General features: G+C 40.6%; 1 protein-coding gene across 1 annotated transcript in view; it reads right to left on the bottom strand.

Annotated features, from left to right (window-relative positions):
- GRID2 (glutamate ionotropic receptor delta type subunit 2) overlaps positions 1-17,417 on the bottom strand; it is a 1,011,959-nt gene that overhangs the window by 325,998 nt on the left and 668,544 nt on the right. Inside the window, exon 6 of the mRNA XM_054030820.1 lies at positions 12,605-12,778. Coding sequence (XP_053886795.1) covers positions 12,605-12,778 — 174 coding nt within the window. The remainder of the gene's footprint in view (positions 1-12,604; positions 12,779-17,417) is intronic.

Genomic DNA, 17,417 nt, shown 5'->3' with positions numbered 1-17,417 from the left:
ACGTTCAGTTCAGGTAACTGAAATGGGGAACACGAAACGAGAGAGTGAGATGTTCTAGTCCCTATTATGAAACTCTCAGTGAAGTCATAGAATTTGCAAAACACTCACTTGTGCTCGTTTCTGTTTCATTACTTTCTAATATTTAAAATAGAAATTCTGAAATGTTTAGTAACGTAGCATCAGCACTGGATGCTCCCTGTGCTTCAGTGAAAAAATGTCAGTGCCTAGTAAGGCTATTTCAGCATTGTAAGAATTCCATAATGGTAATATATTAACATCTTAAATATGCACATAAGGCCTGTTTCTGCAATGCAGTTAGTGCCCTTGCTTTCCATTAACTTCTGTGGAAGCTGAGGGCTCTTAGCACCTTACAGTATTAAACTCTCAGACGATATATATATTTATGCCCAGAAGTTTAAGTGCAGCGTCCAACAGAGGATATTGAAGCTCAGCGGAAGAAACAGAAATAACCTGCCTCCCCCTCTTCCAGTTATCTTGATTAACTTTCTTATATATTTATTTTTTAACTGCATATTCACAAGTTCAGTCAGACATTAATGATAAGATATAATTCAGTATGAAGTAATAAAGGAACAGAATTCACAAGCTCTTCTGAAACAATTTACAAAATGGCCTTTTTCAGTCATCTCTGTCCTCAGATGGCAGGGGCAGGTGTCCTGCTAATGCTATCATAAAGAGACATCATTAGCTCCATCTGACAACAAGGGGCTCAGAAGCAATATTAAGTTAGAAGACTGAATCATATCTAGGGCATTTGACAACACTCTTTTCAGATCATCTAGCAGTCACTTGAAGTTCTTGGGCCTGTGGCTGTCTAGGGGAAACTCAGCGTTTTCCGAGTAACACCAGAAGGGGTTCTGGACACAGCTGCCAACTTTCACCTGATAAATAAGCACCCCAACTTTCACAATAAGCCAAAATTCAAGCTGATCCCATTTCAAAACAGGGCCAAAACAAGCCAATCCCTAAGGACCCCGACACTCTATGTGATCAGATCTCTGCGGAGTGCAGTCTGGGACCGTGGTGGGCCCACTATGTATCCTGGACTCTCTCCCCCGCTTGCCGAGAGCCGATCAAAAAAAGAAGCAAGAAGCTACAAGCGAAACAAGCAACAAGCCAAAAACTAGCAACTCACAAGCCAATTAAGCCAAAAACAAGCCCAATTTCTGGTGTTTCCCCCTCACCCCCGTGGGTTTGGCATGTCTGGTTCTGGAGTGTTCCCAGTATCTGAAAACTAATTAGCCTGTGTCTATTACCGTAGCTATTTGATGCAGAGTTGTTTTTTTGTTTCAATGCTGCTAAGATCAATTTCTCACCGCCCCTTGCATTTGTAAGAGGTGGTGGCCTGAAAAATAAAAAATGAAGATATTGAGTTCTCAGCTGTCCCTAAAGATCTTAGGAGAAGAGGGAGACCTAAAGATGTGAAATGGAATAATGAGATGGAGGTTCAGGCTGCTGGGGACTCCTTTATTTTGTGGCAGAAAACATCTTGAAGCTAGTCTTGTAGCCAGTTAAAAGGAAGGAGTTCCTGAAGAGGCTGATATGCTGATTCAGATATTCAAGGATCCAAATACTATCTGAAAATTATGGCACTCCAAATATCATTTTTTCCCCATCCTACTAATTAATTGTACAAAGGCAGCACATGCATTATGCAGGCTCCAACTTGCAGTGACTTATACTGGCTCTGACTCTTCTACAGGCTGATCCCCATAGATTTCTACACAAGTCTTTTGCTACTTACTCTCACCTCCCCCCAGAATCTAAGGAAGGCTTCCTCTGCCTCTCTCCTTTACCAGAAGTTCCTAGCACTTGCAGCTTCCTTTGCCTCCCAAATTTCCACAGCAAGTTCTAGTCTGCCTTTTTCCTTAAACCTTCCATGATTCTTCATTACCGCTGCAAAAGCTACATTAATAGCTACACACTCAGAGAACTTCTGACCCTCCCATGTTTCTTCCCGCCCCGTCCTTTACTGTCAGAGTGGTCTATCACTCCATGGTTTGGAAGTTTTCTTTTCACCATTAAATCAACTTCCCCTACAACTCTGCTGGCTCCGAACATTTCTCTTTTAGAATTCAGAGGTCTAACGTGAATAAATTTGCTTGTTTCCTTTTTAACTCAGAGGTTAGACATCACACCCATGAATGACAAGATTAGAGACTTGGATGACTAAATCTTCATGTGATGTAAATCAGTGTCACTCCATGGCTGTGCTAAGTTACACCAGCTGAGCATCCGGCCCAGACTAGTTAACGGTGCGCTCTTTCGATAACTCAGATCCAGAGCCAGCTCCAGGGTTCTTCGGCGGCAGGTCCTTCCCGCCGAGAGGGAGTGACGGACCCGCCGCCAAATTGCCGCCAAAGAGCCAGACGTGCCGCCCCCTTCCATGTGCCGCCCCAAGCACCAGCTTGCTGTGCTGGTGCCAGGAGCCGGCCCTGCTTAGATCACCTACTATTGCACTACCCAGAACTTCAAGGGTTGAATGTCTTTCAACTAAAGTCTTATTTCCTCAAAGAAGTTGGCCCCACATTAACTTCCAGCTAGGGGAAATTGAAGAATGGGAAATAAATTATCTCCTGCTATAATAATATATAGTGGAAGCCTGGGCTGAAAAAAAAGAACCTCCAAGGAGGAAAGACAATAAGGTCACCAATAAGATCAAATTAGTACATAAAGGCTACACATCCCAAGTCATCATTTCCCAACAAGATGACATTGTTTTTATATAATTTCTGTAACTTAATATCATGGGACTAGGAAATCTTTTGTCACAGTTCACACAGGGGAATACACTTATTAATTTAGGAGCAATTTAGCTGTGCTTACATCAAGTATTAATAGGGCACAAGTGTACAGGGTTCAGCAGGCATTAGCAATTTTTTAGTCCCTTACCAATATTTTAACTCAGCATTTATGGCATCATTGGTCTCTGATAATACAATAGTAAATGCACTAGAGTTAATTTCTGTTTCTGCAAAATCCTACCACCTCTTGGAAGTGTGTTGCATTAATCATAGTCCTGGTATGCATGACAGGGAGGCAATTTAAAGATTGTTCTGTATATTTATGGCTCTGCAACTTAACTATAACAAGATGTTTAATGCACTGTGTATCTCAGTTATTGATATTCTGCTTATTCCAAATCTCCTCTAACTCAGCAGTCTTTTGCAGAGGTGGATGGTCATTGGAATTAAGCAGCAGCACATAATTAGGTGATCTCCAGCCTGCCAAGAATGTGAAATGTAGATGTCTGGTAACCTCAAAAAATTCCAGGAGGAAGAAAGAGTTCATACAATCAGTCTTATTCTGTTCAGAAAGCATAATTCTGAGGACAACTGCAAACTATTCAACTCAACTAGAGGGGCACAACAATATCTAATGTCACACAATTACCTAACACTTTAAAGGCCTGATTCCAATCCCATTGAAATGACAGTTTGATACAATACACATTTCACAGAGCAGAGACTAGACTCAAGAGATTATGTAACCATGGTTATATTTTAAGCATGTTCTTGTGGTTAAGACACTGCACTGGAATTGGGACTCAGGAAATCTGGGTTAAATGCCCTACTCTCAGGGCCAGCTCCAGCTTTTTTGCCGCCCCAAGCGGCGAAGAGGGGAAAAAAAAAAAGAAAAAAAAGTTAAAGCCGCAATCGGCAGCACTTCGGCGGCTGCTCTACAGCGCCACTTCATTCTTCGGCAGCAATTTGGCAGCCGGTCCTTCAATCTGAGAGGGACTGAGGGACACGCCACCGAATTGCCGCCGAAGACCCGGACGTGCCGCCCCTTTCCATGGGCCGCCCCAAGCACCTGCTTCCTGCGCTGGTGCCTGGAGCCGGTCCTGCCTGCTCTACCATAGACTTCTTGTGTGATGTCGGGGTGAATTGCTTAATCCATCTGTGCCTAAATTCCCCATCTGTTCACCAGGGTTACCAACATTTTTTCTTTTTCACCCCTTTCAAAATGCATGCTCTCCCAAGGAGGGACTGTCCCTTACTATGTGTCTGTCAAGTTTTGGTTTGGGCCCATAGGTGCTTATGCAAGAGCAATAAAAATAATAATTTCTTGCAGCTACTTTTATCATAATTATCTTTGACCTGCACATTTCAACCTTAGTTACATGCAGAATAAACCTTGTTTAACTCTGATGACATGTTGATTTTTGAATCATGCAAAACCACCATGGAACCATTACCACAAACATTACACTCATCCAGTATGTGGAATAGGGACAATTTTGTTTTTAATGCCCTCCCTTGTAAACGTAAATAATTTAGTACTTCATTTCCCATTTTCAACCACAGTCATCCTTTTCTTTCTGTGTTAACACAAAATTTGTTGAAGAAATATTTTTAATAGCTCTGCACACGGGCTTAAGTTCTCATATTCCTTTTCACCAATATTTTACCTTTTTTTCCCCCTCTAGGCATCTGGGATGCAGTACAAATTCAAAAAAAATATTTAAATAAAAGTGGACCCAATATTCCAGAAGAAAAAAACCCAGCTTCTTTAACAAAAGCAAAAGAAAATGGGTAAGAAATAAGCTGTGAAAATCAAGCACTGAAAATCTGATCACATCCAGCCATACCTTAAATCCCTTCTCCAGGACTTCTATGTCCAATTCAAGATGTCATCTGCACAAGCACCTCTTTGCTCTTTTCATTCCATGCATCTCCCCCATGCTGCATCCAAAAATGTCTAACCACTACTTTTGTTTCTTTTTTCCATTCTTGCCTCTCTGCTTTGTTTCATATAGCCCCTTGTACCTGGGACCCCTTTCTGACACACCCTGGCCTCGTTCACCCCTCCATGTCTTCTTCTAAACCTACAAGCCTTTGTTATCCCTAAAAAACAAGGTCACAGATGTAATATCAGTGAAAAATAAAATAAATCTTGGAATCTATACGATTCATGCAATAACAACTCAGTCTACCTACCATATGATCTCACTGCTGTCACCTGACTAAAACTAGCTCTAATGAGGAAAATAAACCAAATATAACAAAATATTCCCACTCAATTTATCTGCCCCATGTTTTTCTTTAAGTCACAGCTGCATGTTTTTCATATTGAAAACATGTTTTTATTACTGCTAGGAGCCTAGCAGAGAAAATACAGCTATAGATGAGCCAAGCTGATTTTATTTTGCCTCCTCATGTACCACCAATAAAACTGTCAACTAAGTTCTGATTCCAGAATGTTTATATATTGTTGATGGTGATGTAAAGGGCACAAAGAACCCAGCTTTGTTTTTTATATCCCAGGGTGAATGTGCAGTGCTAGCAGTTACAATAATCTTCCCTCCCTCCTTGTAATTTGAAAATATTTGATATGGGAGTGTTTTAGAGAAAATAAATAATTCCATCCCTGCCATTCCCAGAGCACATTTCTGACTACTCATACTTTGATGGCATAGAAATAGGTTAGAACGTTTTAAATGTATAAAGGATTCTGTGCTAACTATAAACATTACTTTGTACTATTGTAGGGGAGTACAGAAGGGCAGTGGACAAACCCTGTAGTTGTCTTTGGCTTGTGCAACATGGGAAGTCACATGGTATGCCATCTTCATATGTCTGATTCTCCTTATAATACTATCATAATTTATCCAAAATTGTCTTAATGTGTATATATATATATATGTATACACACACAGACACACACATTATGCACGTTCACCCTGGGAACATATCAGAAACAAAATTTTGAAATATCAAAATGCTCAAAAAAATGGAATTACCTTTTTCCTTACAACTCTAGTTAATATTCCTATTCTTGTCTGCAATGTTGTTGGAGTCACATTGGTTCCAGGATGTTAGAGAGACAGGGTAGGTGAGTATGGATCAACTTCTGTTAGTGAAAGAGACAAGCCCTCTATAAAAGCTTAAAAGCTTGTCCCTCACCAGCAGAAGTTGGTCTTATAAAATACATTACCTCACCCATCTTGTCACTTCTATTATTGAAAGATGGGCTGTGATCATGACCTCATTTTCACATTTCACCCAAAAGACATCAACAGTACCCCCTAAAACCATCCTGCTGAAGTGGATCCGTGCGTTTGGGTTATTAACATCTCTTCCTGTTGAACCTATGTTGTTTCCAGAGATCTTCCATCCACATATTGGTACTACCCAACCCTGCTTAACTTCTAACAGTATCACAGCAGAGGGAGCTATGACTACAGGTATTTCTTGTAACAAATAAATTGCTTAATGGTTGCTTTGCTTTCAATTTTACTCCTTTCCACCAGTGATTCTCACAATTCCTCAGAAAAGTAGTGTCTGGAGCCATGGGTCTCAAACCCAAGCCTCCGGGACTGCCACAGGAGCCTTACCTCCCCACAAATATATGCAAGCTGCATGGAAACTTTTTTTAAACACCATAATAAAGGCTCAAACAATATGTAAACAACAGAAAAGAGGCAGTTAGTATAATCAGGCAGCCAAAAAAGAATTTGAAGAGCACCTAGCAAAAGACATGAAAACTAACAGCAATTTTGTTAAGTACATCAGAAGCAAGAAGCCTGCCAATCAGTGGAGCCACTGGACAATTGAGGTGTGAAAGGCACACTCAAGGAAGACAAGGCCATTGCAGAGGAGAAAACTGAATTCTTTGCATCTGTCTTCACTGCAGAGGATGTGAGGGAGAATCCCACACCTGAGCCACTTTTAGGTGACAAATCTGAGGAACTTGTCCCAGAGTGAGGTGTCAGTACAGAAGTTTTGGAAAGTAATTGATAAATTAAACAGTAATATGTCATCAGGACCAGATACACCCAAGAGCTGTGAAGGAACTCAAATATGAAATTACGGAACTACTAACGATGGTATGTAACCTATCACTTAAGACAGCTTCTATACCAGAGAACTGGCACATAGCTAATGTAAAGCTAATTTGTAAAGGCTCCAAAGGTGATCCTGGCAATAACAGGCCAGTAAGTCTAACTTCGGTACCAGGCAAGTTGGTTGAAACTACAGTAAAGAACAGAATTATCAGACACATAAATGAAGAAATTAACAAAATAAGAGTCAAAATGGCTTTTGTAAAGGGAAGTCATGCCTCACCAATCTCTTCGAATTCTTGGAGGGGGTCACCAAACACGTGGACAAGGGTGACCCAGAGGATAGTGTACGGTGACTTTCAGAAAGCTTTTGACAAGGTCCCTCACCAAAGGATCTTAAGCAAAGTAAGCAGTCATGGGATAAGAGGGAAGTTTCTCTCATGGTAACTGGTTAAAAGACAGGAAACAAAGCGTAGGAATAAATGGTTCGTTTTCACAGTGAGAAAGGTAAATAGTGGTGTCCCCCAGGGGTCTGTACTGGGACTAGTGCTGTTCAACATATTCCATAAATGATCTGGAAAGAGGATACACAATGAGGTTGCAAAATTTGCACATGATACAAAACTACAGAAGATAGTTAAGTCCAAAGAAGACTGGGAAGAGTTACAAAGGGCTCTCACAAAACTGGGTGACTGGGTAACAAAATGGCAAATGATATTCAATGCTGATAAATGCAAAGTAATGCACATTGGAAAACATAATCCTAACTATATATACATTATGATGGGGTCTAACTTAGCTATTATCACTCAAGAAAGAGATACGGAGTCACCGTGGATAGTTTTCTGAAAACCTCTGTTCAATGTGCAGCAGCAGTCAAAAAAGCTAACACTCTTAGAAACCATTAAGAAAGAGAGAGATAATAAGACAGAAAATATCCGAATGGCCACTATATAAATCCATCATATGCCCATGCTTTGAATAGTGCACGCAGTTCTGGTCGCCCCATCCCAAGAAGATATATTAGAATTGGGTTAGGATTGAAAAAAGTACAGAAAAGGGCAACAAAAATGATTAGGAATATGGAACAGCTTCCACAGAAGGGCAGATTAAAAAAAACCTGGGGCTGTTCAGTTTAGAAAAGAGATGTCTAAGTAGGGTGACCAGATAGCAAATGTGAAAAATCGGGACGGGGTGGGGAGCCAAGAGGTGCCTATATAAGAAAAAGTCCCAAATATCAGGATTGTCCCTATAAAATCAGGACATCTGGTCACCCTATGTCTAAGGTGGAATATGATAGAAGCCTATAAAAACATGAATGATGTGAATAAACTGAATAAGGAAATGTTATTTACTCCCATAGGTGCTGGAACTAGGAGTGTGGGGGATGCTGCAACACCCCCTGGCTTGAAGTGGTCTCCATTATATACAAGGTTTACACTTTGGGTCAATGGCTCTCAACACCCCCACTATACAAATTGTTCCAGAACCCCTGTTTACTCCTGCATATAAACACAAGAACACATTTCACTTATTTCATTCAGTGAAATAAACAGACAGCAGATTTAAAACAAACGTAAGAAAGTATTTCAAGCAATGCAGTCTTCCTTCGGAACTCATTGGCAGGGGATGTTGTGGAGACCAAAAGCATAACTAACTTCAAACAAGATTTAGATATATTCATAGGGAATAGGTCCATCAATGGCTATTAGCGAAGACAGTCAGGGATGCAACCCTACGCTCTGGGTGTCTCTAAACCTCTGACCACCAGAAGCTGGGGACTGGACATCAGGAGATGGATAACTCATAAATTGTCCTGTTCTGTTCATTCCCTCTGAAGCATCTGGCATCGTCCACTATCAGAAGACAGCATAGATGTATAATTGGTATGAACAACAGTGTTGATGACCAGGCTGTGGGTGGTCAGGCCTGGTGGTAAAAGAGAGTGAGGCCTACTAGTTGGAGCTTGAACTAGGGTGGGCGTAGTCCAGGAAACAAGCCAATGGTCAGTACCAGAGGGACAGAAGACAAATGCCACAGCTTGGGAGGAGGGTGTAAACCAGAGTCATAAGCCAGAGGCAGAGCCAGGGATCAGTACCAGAGAGACAGAAGCTGTATGTCAGAACCGGAGAGTCAACCGGAGTCATAAGCCAGAGGCAGAGCTGGGGGTCGAATCTAGAAGTCTGAAGCCAGAGGGGAGCAGGGACTGGAACAAGGGCAAGTACAGCTCTGGGAGTGGTACGTGTTGAAGAGCCACTGACCTGCTGCGGAGGCCAGGCTTATAAACAGGACTGCTAAACCAGCAGCCAGTAAGGGGCTGAGGCCACTGTGACTTCCAAGGCAGAGTATGTGGGCTCCTTGGTTGCCTAGTAATACACTTAATTACAGAGCAGGCCAGCAGCTGCTCCTAGCTGGTCTGGTCACTCACATATAGCCATTCTTATGTTCTTATTCCATATATGTACTAGCGGGAGGGAAGGGGGAAAACTGCAAGCAAGACACCTTTTTTTAAAGCTGGTCCTGCACTCTTGAATAGCCATAACTTTGACAGAACTGACTCAAACCAGGCTTACTAGCAAAGAAAGGCCCTAAGCTTGTAAACACATATGTGAACTCAATTGTATGAGTGATGCGGTGTGGCCAGACCCCTGCAACTCCTTAGGGGCACAAGGATCTGCCAGCCTGAAGTCCGTTGCAAAACTGGGCCCTCCATTAGTACAGTCAAAGATTAAGGCAAGAAGGGACCACTAGATTATCTAGTCTCACCTGTATATCACAGGACACTGACATCACCCAGCACCAGCACACTAAACCCTTCAAAGGAATGAGACCTACAGGATAGTAGACTATTACGTGCCACAGGCAAAGAATAGGAACAATGGCAGGGAAATGGTTAAATGAGATGTACTCAGATAATCCTGGCAAATGACCCACATCCATATGCCACAGAGGAAGGCAACTTCTCCCCCTTTCCGTCTCCCTCCCCCCCGCAAGGTCAGGAAGGAAGGAAGGGATTTTTCCAACCTCACATTTGCTCATCAGTTAGACCCTGAGCATGTGAGCAAGAACCAGCCAGTCAAGCACTTGACGGAGAGGATGCTTGGTGCCATCTCAGAGCCCTGGCCTAACCCACCCAGTGTCCCATCTCCAGAAGTGGCCACCCCTGATGCTTTAGAACAAAGAAAAAAAATCCCAGAATACACTGGGGGCAATGTGGGAATAATCCCTTTCTAATCCCTTCTAGTGGCCAGCTGCAACCATGAGCTTTAGGAACATAAGAGAAACCAGAAGCGACCCCCTACAGCTTGAGCCTTGCCCCCTACCATCACAAGCAACCCTATCATACAAGTGCACTCAAATTTGTCCAGTTCTATTAAAACTAATTAACTTGATTGCCCCCACAACTCCTATTGGGAAGCTGTTCCAGAACCTCATCCCTTTGGTTAGAAACCTTCTTCTAATTTCCAGCCTGAACTTGTTCATGACCAGCTGATATTCATTAGTTCTCATGCCAACGTTGTCCTTCAGCATAAATAGCTCTTCACCCTCCCTGGTATTTATCGCTCCCTGATTTATCAAGATCAATCATATCCCCTCTCAGCCTTCTTTTAGTGAGATTAAAAAAGCCAAGTTCTTCCAATCTCCTCTCATAAGATAGGCCCTCCATTGCCAGGGTCATCCTCATAGCTCTTCTCTGCACCTGTTCCAGTCTAAAATAGTTTTCCTTGAACATGGTGACCAGAAATGTACACACTATTCCAAATGAGGTCTTACTAATGCCTTGTACGATGGAATTAATACATCTCCATCTCTATTGGAAATGCCTTGTCTGATACATCATAGGATTGTATTTGTTTTTTTTCCCCCCTCACAGCCACATCATACTGGTGGCTCATAGACATCCTATGATCAAACCACACACCAAAGTCTCCCTCCTCCTCTGTCACTTCCAACCCTGAGGTGTAGCAGAAATTCTTTTTATTAGACCCTACCTGCACTACCTTGCACTTTGCTATTGAATTTCATCCCATTTCTGTCAGTCCAGTCCATCAATGTCATCCAGACCTTCCTGTATAATATTCTAATCCTCCTCTGTATTAACAGTGTCTCCCAACTTCATATCATCAGCAGATTTTATTAGCACAGTCCTATTTTTGCACCAAGGTTATTAATAAAAAAAATTCGGTAATACTGATCCTAAGGCTGATCCTTAAGGAACACTGCTAGTAACCTCTCCCTAGTTTGGTAATATACCTTTCAGCACAACCTGCTGCCTTCTCTCCTTTAGCTAATTCCTTATCCACCTTACAATGCTTGTACTGGTCCCCATCTTCCCTAATTTAACTAATAATTTCTCATGTTGTACAATGTCAAGTGCTTTACTAAGTCCAAATGTTTTAGACCTACTATACTTCCGTTATCTAAAACAATCAGTTAATTTCTCAAAGAAGGAAATCAGGTTGGTCTGGTTTGGTAAACCTACATTAATAATTAATATATGGAAGGTGAGAACTGGAAGGACCCTGAAAGGTCATTGAGTCCAGCCCCCTGCCTTCACTAGCAGGACCAAATACTGATTTTTACCCCAATCCTGAAGTGGTCCCCTCAAGGACTGAACTCACAACCATGGGTTTAGCAGGCCAACATTCAAACCACTGAGCTATCCCTCCCCCTATGTTGCATTACATCCTCTTTACCATTTACCTCTATAAATTTAATCATTCTGATTGGGTTCAATTCCACCAAAATCATAATTAAAATTGTTTTTGAGTGTTTGACCAGTTCTATCCTACATTTTCAGAATAAAAAAGAAATAAATCAAAATCAAGAGAGAAAATAATTTTTCACTGACAAAATATTACTTTAAAAAATGAAATAAAAGATCTAAATACTTTTTTTAGTCCTAAATATTTTATAAGTGATTTTCATTCCTGAAATTTTTACATTTTGAAAAAATCCCACCATTTGTTTATTGGGACCTTTTAAAATCAGAGTTGAGGGAAAACAAACAAAATGTAAGAGCTGCAAATTAAAAAAAAAAAAAACAAAATAGTAAAGAAAATTTTGGAGAAAATTCAAATGTTTTGTCAAAAAAGTCTGTTTACTGAAAAAAGATCAATCTTAATTTAAACATTTTCAACGACAGATCAGGAGCATAGAAGTGGGTTTAAAAATATATGTTGTTATCTTGTTATCCCTTTGCTTTCACAGTCTATATATGGAATATGCTTGCAGTGGGTGGATGGTGGAATGTATTGGCATAAATAGGATATCTCCATGGAGTCAGTAAAATCCATACTCAGAATCTCTGACAATAAGGACACTTAGGTACATAAATACGGATTTAGGTATTTAGCTTGAGACACCGAAGTTTTAAAATACTTGGTTCTGAATCTTTAGGCAGAAGCTCTCCAGGATGGCTTTACTAGTATTACCAGTTCTGTGGCTTGAGAAATATGGTACGAGATTCTTATGGTGTGGCTCTGCAGAGGCAATTCTTGGTTGAATTAATCTCAGCAATATAAAACTCAGCAATTCAATACCCCTTCTTCCGGATGCTGAGTTGTTTCTTTCTGATTTCCCTGCCTTGCTGTGGCTTAGGCTAGATATGTAGCTCTAGTCACCAAGACGGCACCCAAACAGCTAAGCCATTTCATTGTTTTATGCATGAACCATTAGGATATGCCACACAGAAGAATATTAAAAATAAGGAGTCAAAAATTACACTAAACTCAAAGTTTTCCCAGCAGCTGTCTATAAAGCTAGCACACAGGCGAGAAAATATTAGTATGAAGATACCTCCATGTTCTGGGAGAAAGGGTCCTTCGGATCACACAGTGATGAAGATATTCTGTGGTTGCCACGGAAACAGCGTTGACTGCTGTTCTGTGGGACTGGAAATGTCTGTCGAATAATTGTTAACCTTCCAATTGACCTTCTCACTAGCTCCTGCACATCCACATCATTTATTTCCTGTAAGATAAGATCAGGCACAGAATATGTATAAAAGTTAAAATATTGAAATGTCACCACCAGATTATAAATGAAAAATAAACTGAAAGTGCTGAGAGACGTGGTATCACTGTACTGCATTTATTCAGTGCTGTCATGTCCTTAAATAAAAACAGATGCATGTTCATTAAAATGACTAGCCTACCATTTCTATAATCGTATCACATGCTTAGATATGCTACGCTGAAGCCTAGAGAGAGACCTGGAAGGTGTAACTGGGCTCAGATTGGGGTTCCCCCCCTTTCCCTTTGATCTTTTACTTTAAAGTGTTTCACAACAGATAATGTTTAAGACCGTAGGACGACATAGTATAAAGTATTGCTAAGTGTGGCATTACATCAGGAGGTACAGACAATTATTTGGGTCTTAAGTGTTCATTTCCTGGAAAAAGAATATCAAGAACCTACACACAATTTAGTAATTAACTAACAATTTATCAAAATGAGCACTAGGGGGAGAGAGAAAGGAAAGCATTAGGGCATTCAAGGTTGTGTGAGTGTTCTTGTCTATAGCACGATCTAATTTAAAACCTGCCTTTTATTCATAAGGTTTCTATTCTGGTTGAAAGCTGAGCACCCACAGCTAGGGGGACACACTTTAAAGAAATCACTAAGTTAACATTTACTGGATATTTTGCTTTGGAGAGGAATGTGGTGTGAGGGTATGTGTGTGTATGTAAAGAGTTGAGGCTATGCTGTTTTACACTAGCTGTGGATATGACCCTGAATTTGGTATGATTAATTAATTAAACAATAAGAATTGACCCAAACCTTTTTTCAAAACTTGAATTTGAATATTTTCTGAGGACTAAAGAGGTTTAGTTAACCCCATTTTGGGGGTTCTCTCATCTCTTTTTGTCTATTTTTTCTGAACAGAAGCAGTTACTGAAATATTGTATGGCACAACACAATTTATCTGCAGCGATCTCGCTCAAACCTAGGGTCTGTCCCTCAGCAGAGTGAATCATTTGCTTATTTCCCCTGATGAGCTGACCCTGTTTATCAGAATGTACTTGATGTCCTAAACATTTTGGAAACATAAGAGTTTAATGTTCCATGCTAAAGTTTGCAAAAATCCTATGAGAAATTTTGTTATACTGAAATTTCCAGCATGACTTTCAGACTGAAGAGGTTTAGGTCATCTTCCTCTGAGTAGATAATCTTTTGGATACCATTTAAAAAAAAAAGAGAGAGAGAGAGAGACTTTTGAGGCTACATCATCACTAGTATGCATCTTAGAGTAGTAATTCTGAATTCCAATAGAAAGCAAACATTTTGAGGTACATTTCCCCAAGGTCTAAGACCCAGCTCCTCCCCCCCCCCCTTTTTTTCTTTTTTAAAGAAAACTGCAAATGCATCGTTGTGTCTGTAAATGAATTACAGGAGCAAATCAGGGCACTTGTGCTTCTAACTTCATGGTCTGTGCCCACAATCACATATTTGGAGGCACAAATATTCAAATTTAAGATCACAATGCAGTTTCCTTTCTGCAAAAAGCAAACCACATACTTCTGAAAATGCTGGTTTTTAATTGTAAACAACAATCCTGATGTATTTTTCTGGCTACAATTAACATGCTTAAAGCAAAATCTTCTGCAACAAATGGTTCAGGTATAGCTCCATTTTGTTTATTTTCTTTAAAGCCATGAAGAAGAATATGCTAAGAGTTGTGAATTTTAACATCAATTCTCTTGACTACAATAAACCTATTTTATTCTTCTTCATAGCATGTCACAGCTTTTGGCCTCATCTGTTATTTATGTTCTTTATGAAATATAGATTTTTCTGCAAACAAAATAACACCTGGCATCAGCTGTGTCCAGTGTAATATCCTGCATGTCTGGTCGATTAATCCTTAATGTACCATAGATAATGGTATTTCTCAGCTTAATATGCCGTCTTTTCATTTAGTCTGTATCATTTCACTAGCTACAAGAAAGAAAAAAGTTGTTTCTTTGGCAAAATGCAAGTCATTTTTAATACACCTGCAATATAATCATAGAGGGCAGTTAAAAAGAATATTATCTATATTCTACACCACACCTTTTAATCAATCATAGTACTTATGGGAAGTTCACTATGCATGATCATTTGGTTTTTGTTCGACATCTTGACTATATTGGAACAGAGAGGCTGTCAAATTTTTTTTTCAATACTGTGAAAAATCATACCCACATGGCATGCTACACCGCCAACTAACATTTTATAAGAGGTTTTGACTTTTAGCTGTGCAAACATTTATCATTTTTTCTCCCAAAAGCACAGCATATTTTTCTCTGTATTCAGCAGTTTTGTGCATTTTAATTAGAATTCTCTGGGTTTTGCCTCTAGGTCATTGTCAGACTTCAGACATAGTGTGTATTTTAAAATAATTTTCTGGAGACTAAAAGCAAAGTCCAAACAAACACCAAAGAGACATGAGCAATGTGGGAATTGTCAGTTTGATGAAACAATATAATAAATACACTGAACAGATTCATGACAAATGTACTTTAGATTCCGTGGACTGTACTGGTATTATAAAAGTTTCCTTTTTAGTTTAACGTCGCAATTGCAAAACTGTTACCCACAAACCCAAGTCCAGCTTAAATCAGGACAATTTGATGAAAATAAACTTCTTTGCCTCATTCAATTAATTCTGCCAGTATTTTCTCTTGGGATTGACAGACAGCAAGAACATGTTCTATTGTACAAAATAAGACTATCAGATCATCCTTCACTTGTTCTGATTTTTAGATTTGAGCTGAAGAGATGGTCTATAATGACAAGAAAACTAGATCAAGGGACTAATTCATAGGAGGAAACCATTTGCATTTCAATTTAAATGAAGGCTATAAGGGTTGTTTGCAGTGCTGTAGCCTTGTTGGTCCCAGGATATGAGAGAAACAAGGCAAGTGAGATAATACCTTTTGTTGGACCAATTTCTGTTGGGGGAAGGGGCACACTTTCGACCTTCAGAGTGCTCTTTCTCAGGTACAAGTGACATTCTAGTTATCTTCTCCAGACACGAGGAAGAGCTCCATGAAACTCAAAAATCTTGCACCTTCCATCAACAGAAGTTGGTCCAAAGAAAGATATTACCTCACCTACCTTCTCTCTATAGTATAAGAGTGCCAGATGATCTATTTTACAAGTACTGAAAGCCAAGAAGAAAGAAATAGAAAAACAGGACACCAACTGGCCCAGTTTCTGGGCCTAGTATGCATTAAAAAGAGATTCAGATTTTCTAAAGGCAGAGTTTCAGTATAATAGATTTTGATAGCTTGGGCCAAATCTTTTCTTTTTTCCTCTCAGAACCGAGACTAGGGAGAGTGTTGTCATTAGTACAAATGGAGTGATGACAGAACTTGGAGAAGGAACTTAAGAGAAGAATGAAAAACCAATTTCAGGCCATGGATCAGGCATCTAGAACTAACGACCACTGCAGAGCTAGCTCATTCTGCCTGCTCTGAAGCAACCTACAGACATATAGGTTGAAAGTGGCAGAGATGCACTGCTATTGGTTTCAGAATACCAGTTTATATTAGTTACCACCTGCCTAACTTGAATGATAGCGAGAGGTAACTCAGCAGCGTAACCCACATTTGACCTGAGCCTCTAGCAAACCCTATTCTATGGACTACAACAAAAATGGCTACCAAATCCCTTTTGGCACCATTTCCCAGCATGGCTGGAATCAGGTATAGGGACAGAATAGACTAGAAACCCCTGCTGAGGCCCATAGGAGACTTCTGAAGAGCACGATTTGACCAAAGATAAGCCAGGTCTGCTCAGCCCCTCCATCATAAAGGGACACCCTGACGCAGATGCAAAGAGACAAGTTTAATTTTTGAGCATTGAGTTTAGGAGTCAAGAGAGAGAAGCAGAACAGCTCAGGGAGTCTCTGATTAACTCCCCTTCCACTCAAAAGGAGTCTTTGAGCTGCGGTGAGACCTAGTCCATGGAACAGACAGTTCCAACCCTGCAGAGACCAGCAGCTAGAATGGCAGTGATCTGACCTGGAGCTGGCTCTGGAGAGTCAGCCTAGACCTCCACAGAACCCCAGACCAGGTTGCTAGGAAAGCATGCTGTCCACCCAGGGATGAAGACACAGTAAAGGTATCCTTTTGGTTTAAGCTGGCCAACATTCACAGTGCTGCAGCACTCCTCTCCACACTCATTACCATATCATTTGGCTGGGAAGGTGGTAGGGAGGCAAGGACGGATTATGAAAGTTATGAGTGTTGGGAGGTGGGGAACTTGGTTTATTCATGGTTAGTATTTATTAGTTAACCTAACCCTCTCCTTCTCCAGATCCTATTTTCCTGCCCCTCGTAATGTCCCCCATTGTTATATTGTTGGTTTGGAGTGTGCCATTCCTTGGCCATAGTTTGTGTTGATGTGCTCCATTGTTCACGGTGAACTGGGTTTCATATGCCTGGCTAGCAGCGATAGCATTATTCATTTTCCCAAGGGTAACACCCTTTGTGTCCTGGGCACAGTGAGGAGTCACCCTGGGTGGAGACACCAGCCATCACAAAAAAAGAACCTGGGACCCAACCCATTTGAGGAGAGGGGAGAAGCCACTCCAAATAATAAGCACCAGAGAGGAAGCTTAAGCC

The sequence above is a fragment of the Malaclemys terrapin genome, chromosome 5 (assembly GCF_027887155.1).
Source record: "Malaclemys terrapin pileata isolate rMalTer1 chromosome 5, rMalTer1.hap1, whole genome shotgun sequence".
Classification (NCBI taxonomy): Eukaryota; Metazoa; Chordata; order Testudines; family Emydidae; genus Malaclemys; species Malaclemys terrapin.
This window is presented reverse-complemented; position numbering and strand designations above follow the sequence as displayed.